This window comes from Eulemur rufifrons, chromosome 28 (genome assembly GCF_041146395.1).
Source record: "Eulemur rufifrons isolate Redbay chromosome 28, OSU_ERuf_1, whole genome shotgun sequence".
NCBI lineage: Eukaryota > Metazoa > Chordata > Mammalia > Primates > Lemuridae > Eulemur > Eulemur rufifrons.
Genome location: NC_091010.1, coordinates 11156842 through 11169092, shown reverse-complemented (window position 1 = coordinate 11169092; position 12251 = coordinate 11156842). Strand labels below are relative to the sequence as shown.

General features: G+C 34.0%; 1 protein-coding gene across 2 annotated transcripts in view; it reads right to left on the bottom strand.

Annotated features, from left to right (window-relative positions):
- CCSER2 (coiled-coil serine rich protein 2) overlaps nt 1–12251 on the bottom strand; it is a 168921-nt gene that overhangs the window by 72056 nt on the left and 84614 nt on the right. For both annotated transcript variants that reach the window (XM_069459967.1, XM_069459968.1), the window contains exon 6: nt 3109–3304. In XM_069459967.1, coding sequence (XP_069316068.1) covers nt 3109–3304 — 196 coding nt within the window. The remainder of the gene's footprint in view (nt 1–3108; nt 3305–12251) is intronic.

The following is a 12251-nucleotide window of genomic DNA, read 5'->3' as shown; positions in this document are numbered from 1 at the left end:
ATAATTGAAAATCTGCATAAGGAATGAACATACTCCCAGGCTTCTACCTTTATTCCCAGCAAAAAAAACAAAAAATAAAAAAACAGAGGTTTCTTCTCTACAGAAACTACAACCAACTCAGAAGGAAAAGTCCTTCACTTAGTAGATACTGAGGGTCCACCTACATCCATCCATCACTGTAAAATGAACTTGCCCACCAGCTAGTTGACAAGCCCAGACCATGTACAAATAGTCCAGAATCAACTTTTTACTTTCTCACTCTTAAATATTAATAATCAATACAAATTTGAAAAAATATTCAAAAAGAAAGAGAAACCAAAATAAACATAAAGAACAAAGTAACCATGTATAAAGAGAGAATGCAGGGAGCCTCAGAATTCTTAATAACAAAACAGAACAAACAGAAACTCTCTACTTAATAAAATTCCTGAAAAAATAATTAATTGATATGATTAAGAAATAACATACAATAAAGAGTTCTTAGAAATTGCAAATACGATTGCCAAGATAAACAGTTAAATAAAAATAGAGAGCTGCAAAGTAAAGTTGAGAAAATATACTAGAAAACATAACCAAACCAAAAGAAAAGAAAAAATAAAAATATCAAAAGATTCAATTCTGAAGTTCTAGATTCTGGTTACTAAAAATTCCAGAGAAAATGGGGGAAATAAAATAGTCACAGAAATAACATAATAAAATTTCATACTGCATTAATCTCCAAAGAGGCACTAACTGCCAAAACGTCAAGTGGAAAACAACCAACTAACCAACTACAACAAAACTCAAATCCCAGGATATCACTGTGAAACTGGAGAATGCCAGAAATAAAAGATTAAAATCTCCCGGTGAGAAAGGGAGAAATATAATGTAAAATGGATCAGAATGTATAGTAAGCTTCCCAATGTCTAAACAAGTTCCTAGAAAAGAAATGTCTTCAAATTTCTAAGGGAAAACTCTCTTCTATCATAGCCAAATTATTCCATACCAGCCAAACTATTAATATCACTAAAATGTGACAGGAGAATAAAGAGATTTTCAGTAATGCAGTAATTTAAAAAGTTTGCCATCCAGTCATCTTCTCTTGGAAGTAAATTAAGGATATACTACAGTAAATTAAGGATATACTACAGCAAAATGAGAGAGTAACCTAGAGAAAATGAAGATATGCTATCTAGGAAATAGCAGACTGAGGCAAAAGAAAGTCCCTGCATAACAGCTCTAGAGAAGCTTTGGGTAGTAACCTGTTCTGATTCTAACAGGTTGAAGTGGGGAAGGAGCCAAAAATACTATTTTTTTCATTAAGCCTTTGGATAGTATGTAAATTTTTTAAAAACCAGGTATCGCATTGATTTTTTTTTAATTTAGTAAAATTAAAAAGGAGAAAAGTTAAAAGAGGTAGTTATATGAAATCTTGGGCTCATTCAGCTTTTAACTTCTATCAGCATTTGGGAAACTTTAAAGATGCCCTAAAAGGATTCTGCAATTTTCTTCTCCTAATTTTGTTTTCACTACATAAACAAAAAGTAAAGCCAATTTGAGCAGTGTGTATTACCTAAAATTTCAAAGGCCATAGTGACAGAAAAGAACCCTTAAGAGATTTACTTTAAAGTACCTCAAAAAACATTTTTTTTATTTTTATGGGACTAATCATTGGTTACCAATTCACTACTCTCACCTGTATTATACTCTTTCTCTCATTATTAGAGGTGGCCCAGTCTTATTAGCTGATATTTAAACATATGATACTGCTAGTACAATGACTGGGCTCACAGTAGATATTTAACATATTTTAGCTATTTCCCACCCTTTCCTACCTCCTGTTTCCTTTGACGTTGAAGCTCCTGATCAGAAAACCTTCTCCCCTGACCAGCCAGCAGAGAAACTCTGTACATCAAAGCCTATCTTCTAGTTATAGTTAAACTAAGTTGTAAGCTCTATGACTGCATACTTCAATCATGGAATCTCTTTCTACCTCAGGAGAAGTGTAACATTCCCAGATCCAAAAAGTATTCTCGACTCTCTTGCTCCTAGCCTTAGCACAGAAAAGTTTCTTTTCAAAAAGCAGTCAAATATCCACAAGGATGGAGAGCATTAGTCCAGAAAATCCATAACCCAATGACATAAAACAATTTCCATGGCTTTAACAGAATATTTACACTAACCGTCATTACTAACACGGACCTAAACTTCACTTCAACTAATCTTTCCTGGGCATATACCATGAGTTTGGCTTTGATGGCCATGAGGAATTCTAAAATTTGGTTCCCTGTTCATATGAAGCTAAAATATACAACCCTGAGGAAGGTGTTGAGAATGGAAATTGAGCAACAGAGAGAAGTCAACCTGTTCTTTCTCAAACATAGTTTTAAGCTAAATTTGGCTACTGTACAAAATACAAATATAGATTTAAAACCAAAGGTATCCACAGTTTAAAACTGGTATTTTATTCCTTGGTTTTCTGCTATGCACTTGACCTTGTCTGTAAGTGCTAACTAAGTGCTTAAACAAAGAAAGTACTGTTGAATCAGAAGCCAGTTCTAACATCAGTTCATCCTATGACTTTGGACAAGTGACATCCCTGCTATGAGTCTAGATATTCTCAAAATATATAAATAAATAAAAGGACTGGAAAAAATTAAACTTGAAGATCCCAAACAAAAATTAAATTATATGACTATCATTACGTAAGAAAAACTGCTGCTTCTTATTTTCCACTTAGCTGAAATTATAGTGGTAGCCACTGAATACTGAATGCCTACTGCGTTTCAGGTATTAGGTTACTCAATATACAACTACTATTTCTGATTCTCTTGACAACCTTACAATGTAGATAATATGAAAATGAGGAAACAAAAGCAGAGAGATTGGCTTACCAAATATCACATAGTTCATACATACCAGGGACTGTGTATTGACACTATCATGCAAAATCCCATGGGTTTTTTCTCCCCACTACCAAGTTTCTATTATGTATTATTTACAAGCATTATTTCAATAGAAATCTAAATAGACATGAGAAATTCAAGTCACTTTATTTTTTTTTTAAAAGTAAAGTCAATCCATTTGCAATTCAAAATATCAGAGCTGGAAATGTTCATTTGTACTCACCTGATGCAGGAGACGTTTCAGTTTGAGTAACTGAGTTTTTACGGCAGTGCAGTCTTGGACCATGTGCCGGAGAGTCATCTCATCCAATATCACTGTATTCTCTGGTACATCTATAAACATCTTCTGAGCCTGGAAAAAGGGGGTTCCTCCATAGCTTTCAAAATGACCCAAAGGAGATTCTCTATAGGGAGAGCCTCTGGAAGGGCAGGGGAAGAAGGTGGAAGGAAAAGATATACAATTTCAGAAAGAAATAAAGGTAATGAAATTACTGCAATGAACATTACAAATCATTTATCATCATCACAAAGTCTTGATTTGTACTCACTTTAGTCACTAGTCACTAAATGTGTCTCCACCAAAGGGTGAAATCAGCTGTACTTGTCATTAAAAGAATTATATTCTGTATCCCCCCAAACACACACCCACTTCACCTTTGTGTATTTTACACATCGGTTGAATAAACCTTCTTCCTTAGGAACCAGAATAGAAAAAAAGGTCTTTCTTATCTGGAAAGACCTTACCTGGAAAAATATATTGCTTATTCTTCCTTTTCTACACTGATTGCCTACTCTTTAGTTTTTTACTTTGCTTGGTCTCTTAAGCTGCACACCTTTTTTAGCGCCATAATTATGCTACCTACATTAGTTCCCGGCTTGTACACATTCTTGGACTCCCATGTCTTCAAATTCCCAGCAGGCAGTTAAGACAGACAAACTGTTATTTCTTCTTTCTTTTGTTCTTACAGTGTGGATAAATTATTTTCCAATACAGATTAAATAAGCTTTTATAAAAGTCTTATATACACCACATATTTCTTAATCTTATACTGCATTAAAAAAATCTACTCTAAAAAATTTATACTACCCTTCAGTTCCATACAATAATATACATGCCAAGTAAGAGGAAAAAATTAGGGATAACGTGTGTCATGGGAGTGAAAAACACAATGTTTTAACCAGAAGTCATAACTACAGCAATTTAAAAATTACTGCATTCACATTACACATAATTCCAGCTGGTTCTTAAATTATGATAAAACTTATTGTATATGTGAAATCCTAATATCTAAATAACATGCCAAAAAGTATTATCTTCAATATAATGGCTCTTTTAACATATCAGGATTAAATTCATCATGCATTAAATTTGCAAAAGTAACAATGCATTAAATTTCAACCATATTAAAAATGTAAAAATATAGTTTCTACTAAATTTTCTAGTTTTCAACAAATATTCCCAAATCTCCGACTTCTCAAATATTCAGCACAAGGTTGGTTTTCACAAGATTATTTTACTTTGAAACTACTGCTCAGCAGTATTTCAGGCCTTTCTTTTAACCCAAGAAAAACGTATTTTAAGAATTTTTAAATTGTTGATCCATAAGTAATTTGGTCCCATATAATTCTGCTTCATTTTATTGGTTCGAAATATTGTTGAATTATTAAATTTCAAATACTGCTCAATTAATTATATGAATTTACCCATCTATGACTGACAAGATGGACAATCCTTACTTGGTATATTGAAAAATGTATAGTAATAAAAAGTTAAAAAAGTTAAGAAATAAAGATAGAATCACCTGGAAAATGAATAGTAGAGATGAAAAGAACTATATTTTCAGAGGAAAACACTGACATTCTTTGGGAAATTTTTCTGGGTAGGAAAGAACTTGGAATGAACTACAAAGTATGAGGTGTGAGTCTGACTGAAATGAAAGGCTAAGGCTTTCTAGAAAAAAGAAAGAAAGAAAAGTAATGGCATAAAGTGCAAGGCATGTTTTCTAGGGTCAAGGAGACTTTTAAATATGGCTTTATGATGCCGCAGATAGCTTGAATCCTATTTATTCAACTTCTCCCAACACACTTGCCTCCCTTGGAGAGACTTCTTACTCCACAGCTAATTACCTGAAATTCCCAAAGCTTGCTACAATCTCCCTCATCTCCAAACCCATGTCCTCAACCTCTGGGCAGTCGTTGCCAGTCTCCCCATCCTGTTCTCCACTGTGCACTTGATCTGAATAACTCCTCTTCATCTTAAATTAGTTGGCAATTCTTCAGGAAAAGCTTCCTTAATCCCCTAAGGCAGGACTTGGTACTTCCCTAAGTGTGCTTATAGAGCCTTGTACTGTGTCCCATTATAGTATTTATCACAGAATACTGTGTTTGTTTGCAATTCATGCCAAATTATAAACTCATTAAGGATGGACTGTTTATTCTTTTCCTTTATATCTGAGTTCTGAAATTTTTGATTTTGTTTTTTTGGTTTTACACTGAATAGGTAAAAAACATCATGTATTTTAACCACTAGGTTTGTTTTTTTTTTAAAGCTTACATTTCTGAGATTCTAAAATTCTGTAGTTGTGACATGATAAAAGCACTGCTTTAGAATTATAATCTGGGAGTAATCACATTATAAACTGTCCCAATTAATAATCAAATTAAAATTTACTTCTTATTTAGCTAATTGAGGAAAAGAAATATTCAAGGAGGAAGAAAACGGAAAGAGACTAGTCTAGAGTCTACCACATGAGAATCAGGCAGATGTGGAATACAGACTAGTAATAGGTTGATGTAAATGTCAACCAAATGCATGGAACTAATGAATTAAAAATGTTTCAAGAGCCAAAAGTCTTTATCATTAACTGAATATGAGAACAAAGAACTGGCATCTAGAAAAGCTACAGAAGATTAAAAAGTCAGCTCTGGCCTCGGATTTAGGTTTAAATCCTGGCTGACAGTAATTAGCTATTAAAAATACTTAATAGCTTTGGGCCACAGTTTCTTTAACTCTTAATGTTCTCTACTGCCTACGGAATAAAGTTCATATGCCTTAGGTTGCATTTCAAATACCTTCACCATGAGATTCAAAACTAAATTCGTATTTTCTCCTACTATTGAAATGCTACTTCCTTAAGAAGTCTTTCCTGATCCCCTCAACTAGATATAAACCTACATTTATGATCCTGAATTTATTCTACATTATAAAGAAATCTACATACTTGTCAACTCTAATTGGATTATAAGCCCTTTGGAAACAGACCCATATCTTACTCATTTTTATATTACCTGCACAGATCATCTAAATTCAAATTCCGCTGTTACTTACTAGCATACATGGCAAGTTACTTAATCCCTCTATGCTTCATTTTCCTCATCTATAAAATGGGGATAATAACAGTACTTACCTCCTTAGGTTTGTATAAGGATTAAATGAAGTAATATATGTTAAAGTGTGTGGGATGGTGCATGATACATAGTAAATATTAAATTTTTAAAAATTACTATGTTATTAATAACTTCTAACTTCTTTATATTAAAATTTTTTCAAATAGAAATATCTAAAGAATACTAAAATGAACATCCATACCTTTCACCTATATTTACTATTAAAATACTGACCCACTTGCCTGCTTTGTATCTATGTATTTGTTGCTAAACCATCTGACAGTAAGTTCAAAATAACATAAAATGTCACTAGATGAACATTTGAAGTTTGCAAGGAAAAAAATTAATATAACTAAGAAGTCTAAGAGGCAGAAAGACAAAGATGGAACAGAAAGCAAGTATATAACAGAGGTTATTTTCAAAAAATGAAAGGAGACTATGAAGATAAGGGGGGAACATAGGACAGAAAGATACTAAAGATTTTGAGATTTAAGATTCTGAGAAGACGACGTAGTTTACAAATGAGAAAATGAATTTCACAAACAGAACAGGAAGTAAAATCACTTTCTAAGACTGAAGGCATAAATCCAGAAGTAAAGGTGTAACGAGAGTAAAAAAAAATAAACATGAAACAAAGGAGAATTACTGGCCATAATACTCTGCATTAAGTTGACAGTTACCAATATATACTTGTGTACAAATTTAACAATCATGGATTTCAAGCACGAATATCAAGCAGTGAAAGCAACAGAAAACTGTGAGCTGTAGTATGAATACACTAGAATGCTAGCAGTGTGTTAGTAAAGAGAGAACCTATGTGGCCAATCACAGTCCAGGACGGCTGGTGGCCATGAGGAACTGAACTAGGGGTGAAGGCAAAAATGAGTTCAGTGGTTACAGAAGCATAAGAAAGAAATGCCCACTAGCACCAATATTATTTAATGTTGTTCTTTAAGTACTGCCAATAAAATCAACAAGAAAAAAATTGAATGCAAACTAAAGAAATGAATCTTGAAGAGATAACCGTTTTTTTACACACTTAAATTAATCTACATACAGTAGCAGCACCAGATATTCAACCCACAAGCCTAAAAAGCACACCGTTTGCATAATTATTTATCATAGTTTTAAAGGAATTTCCCCAAATTAAATGACTACACCCATATACTTACAAATAACTTTATTCTTCATTTCCAACAGAAACTCTTCCTCGTTTCCAACAGTACTTCTTGATTACTAAGATGTGTGATTTGTGCTAATCTTAAAGTTTGTGATTCATAGGTTAGACTAGTGAGTGCAGATGTTTGTGTCTGTGTGCCCTTGTGTGTGTATGTGTATATGAGAGAGAGGGAGAGATTTTTCCTCATTTCTTACCTAATCAGAGTCACAATTCTGACTTCATAAAATCTTTCTTTTCTTACCATTAATAAAAACTTTATATTAAAAATTAAATTATGTATTTTTATGTTCATAGTTTTTTCTATACATAAATATGTGTGTGTGAGTGTTTTTTTTTTGTTTGTTTGTTTTTGTTTTTTTTTGAGACAGGGTTTCACTCTGTTGCCTGGGCTAAAGTGCAGTGGCATCATCATAGCTCACTGCAGACTCCAACTCCTGGGCTCAAGCAATAAGCCATCATCCTGCCTCAGCCTCCTGGGTAGATGGGACTTACAAGTACTTGCCACCATACCTGGCTAATTTTTTTATTTTTTGTAGAAATAGAGTCTCACTCTCACCCAGGCTGGTCTTGAACTCCTAGCCTCAAGTGATCCTCTGCCTCAGCCTCCCAAAGTGCTAGGATTACAGACATGAGCCACTGCGCCTGGTGCATAGTTATATTTTTAAAATGCTAGATTCGACACAATTCCAACTAAAATTCCAGCAAGTTATTTTGTAGATGTTATAAAAGTGATTCTAAAGTTTCTGTAAGAATAGGCAAAAGACCCAGAATAGCTGACACAATATTGAAGAGAAAATTCAGAGGACTGACACTACTTAACTTTGAGACTTACTATATAAAGCTACTACACAGTAACCAAGATAGCATGGTATTGGTGAAAGAACAAAGAGATCAACTGAAGATAACAGAGCTCAAATATAGACTCACATAAATATGGTCAACTGATCTTTGACAAAGGAGCAAAGGCAGTTCAAAGGATGGTCTCTGATAGAGAAATGATAGTCTTTTCAACAAATGGGACTGCAACAACTGGACAGCCACATGCAAAAAAAAAAAAAAGACTTTAAATCTTTCACAAAAATTAACTCAAAATGGATCAAAGGCCTAAATGTAAAATGCAAATCTATAAAATTCCTACAAAATAAAAAGGGAGAAAATCTATGTGACCTTGGATTTCGCAATGACTTTTTAGACACAAAAAGTGCAATCCAGGAAAGAAAAAATAAATGTTGGAATACATAAAATTTTTAAGTCTGCTCTGTGAAGAACACCGTTAAGAGAATAAGACAAGCCACGGAGTGGAAGAAAATATTTGCAAAACATTTATCTGATAAAGGACTGGTATCTAACATATACGATGAACTCTTAAAACTCAACAGTAAGAGGACAAATAACCCAATTTCAAAATAGACAAAGATCTAAACAGACATCTTACCAAAGAAGATACAGAGATAGCAAATAAGCATGTGAAAAAATGTTCAACATCATACCATTTAGGAATTGTAAATTAAAACAACAACAAAATACCACTACATACCTAATGACTAATATCGAAAGCCCAGTCCCAAAGGCTGATGAGGATATGGAACAGTAACAGAACCTCTTATTCATAGCTGATGGAAATGCAAAATGGTACAGCCACTTTGGAAGACAGTTTGGCAGTTTCTTACCAAATTAAACATATGTTTCCCATATGGTCCAGCAATAGCACTCCTTGATGTTTACTGAAGTGAGCTAAAAACTTACACCCATGCAAAAACTTACACATAAGTGTTTACAGCAATTTTATTCATAATTGCCAAAACTTCGAGGCAACCAATATGTTCTTCAGTAAGTGAATGAATAAACAAACTGTGGTATATCCATACAATTGAATATTATTCAGTAACTTTCTAAAAATGAACTATCAAGCCGCAAAAAGATATAGCGGAACCTTAGATGTATATTTCTAAGTGAAAGAAGCTGATATGAAAAGGCTATCTACTGTCTGCTTCCAGCTATATGGCATTCTGGAAAGGGTAAAACTATGGACATAGCAAAAGGATCAGTGGTTTCCAGTTCAGGGGCAGGAAGGTAGGGATGAATAAGTGGAGCACACAGAATCTCAAGGACAGTAAAACTATTCTGTATAATATTATAATGGTAGATGATGTGTGTGTGTGTCAAGGCCCATAAAATGTTCAACACAGAGTGAACCCTAATGTAAACTATGGATTTTAGTTAATAATGAAGTATCAACATTGACTCATCACTTGTGACAAATATACCACAATAATGCAAGATGTGAATAGTAGAAACTATGTGTATAAGAGAAAGTGAGGAAGTATATGAGAACTCTGTACTTTCTGCTCAATTTTTCTGTAAACCTAAAACTGCTCTATAAAAAATGATGTTCATTAATTTAAAGTGGGGAGAGGCATGACTAAAGGAAGAGAAGCACTTCCAGGATGGCAGAATAAAGATCTCCAAAAATCCATTCCTCCATAAAAGCACTGAGAACACTGGCAAATTTGTCAAAATCAACTTTTTGAGAACTCTGGAAATCAATCAAATGCTTGCAATAACTGAGGAGCATTTATTCAATGAAAATGGCTGAATCTCGGTGAGAACAGCAGGCTTTGTGGCATTTTAATTTATCCTATTGCCATGCCTATCTCTTTAGCTCTGTGATAGTTTGAAAACCAAGAACCTTACAAGCATGGTAGCAGTGAAATCCAGCAGTCACTAGCAGCTGGGGGGGCAAAATGAGTTTAGAACTCCCTAAAAGGCACCATTCCCAGAGAATTGTTACTATTTGACCTGTCTGGCAGCTCCTCAGAAAAAGCCCATTCTCAGGAGTTGTTTTATTTGAGCTGATTCAGAGCTTGGTCAGTTGGAACAGCCTTATCCCTAGTACATTTGTTGGGAAAAAAAATCAGTGGCAAATGCTTAAAATCTCAGCTGCCTGAGAGTACGATATACCAGCTGGGGCAAACAAAAAGCTGACAAAAAAAATAAAACAAAAGGAATTCTGAGAATGAAATGTCCACAGAAGGCTTTGAAATGTTCCAATATATTCTTGGGAACAAAGAAGACTATACACATATGTAGGCTGTGTATATGCAAAGGAAATACCTGAGAAGGCACAAATCTTTCACCTCTGGCTGGTCTTAGGCTTTAAGCAAGTAGGACGAGAATGCCAAGCAGAGCTGCAAACTACTCACCAAGGTGTTGAAAGTATACCTAAGCACAAAGACAGAGCCCACTGGTTCGATGCATTCAAGGAAATCTCTTTCCAATCATTAGCTGACCATTAAGTAAACCAAGCAGAGACTTCAAATATATACATATAAAAAAATACAGACTTCAGTGATTTTTCTGGACTAATTCTGTAAACAATAATAAAAAAGCAATGACAACAAATCCTGGAGAGAGAGAGAAATATTATTTGAGTAGTTTTCCCATTAATTATCTTTTCAAATTTTTGTGACAAGCAAGGAATGATGCTCATATGTTCCCTTAGTTAATTAAACAGAGGAAGTGGGGAGAAGGAGGGGAAGAGGGAAGTAGGAAGTAGGAAGGGGCAGAAAGAACCTGAAGAACTAATGACCAAACACTTCCCAAATTTGATGAAAAACATTACTCTGTATATCCGAGAAGCTCAACAAACTCCAGGTATGATAAAATAAAAGAGAGACAAACCTAGACACATCATAGTTTAACTGCTGAAACCAAAGAAAAAGTGAAAATCCTTAATGCAACAAAGAAGGTAGGATGAGGGAGGACTCGTCATGTGGAAGACATGCTCAATAGCATTACCAGCAGATGTCTCATCAGAAAGCATGGGAGTCAAAAGTCACAAGGAAGAATTCTATATCCAACAAAACTATCCTTCAAAATAAAGAAGAAATTAATACATTCCCAGATAAACAAAAAACTGAGAGAATTTGCTGCTAGCATACCTTCCCTAAAAGATATAGTGAAGTTGGAAACTTCAATACCTTACTTCCAATAATGGACAGATCAATTAGATAGAGATCAACAAGGAAATAGAAGATTTAAGCAACACTATAAACCAACAAGACCTAACAGACATCTATGGAATATTTATAGAGATTAAATTAGTAATCAAAAAGCTTGCTGCAAAGAAAAGCCCAGGCCTGAACAATTTCACTGGGAATTCTATAAAACATTCAAAGAATTAACAAAAATCCTTCACAAATTCCTCCCAAAAATAGAAGTGAAAGGAATACTTCCCAGTTCAATATATGTGGTCCTGATACCAAAATCAGAAAAACACATCTCAAGAAAACAACAGACCAATACTTCTTAAGAATATATATGTAAAAACTCTCAACAAAATACTAGCAAATTGAATCCAGCAACACATAAAATGATTATATACCATGACCAAGTGGGGATTATCCAAGAAATGCAAAGTTGGTTCAACCTCTGAAAATCAGGCAATGCAATACACCACATTATAAGAATAAAAGGGAAAAAAATATTATCTCAATAGACACAGAAAAAGCAATTGACAAAATCCAACACCCTTTTCGTGATTAAAAACAGTCAACAAACTGAATACAAGGGAACTTCTTCAAACTGATAGAGTATCTAAGAAAAATCCACAGCTAACATCAGACTTAATAGTAAAAAATTGAATAATTTCTCCCTAATATCAGAAACAAGACATAGTTGTTGGCTCTTGCCACTTCTACTTAACATCGTGCCAGAGGTTCTAGCCATAGCAATCATGCACAAGAAAAAAAGAAAGGTGCCCAAATTGGAAAGGAAAAAGTAAAACTATCTATTCTCAG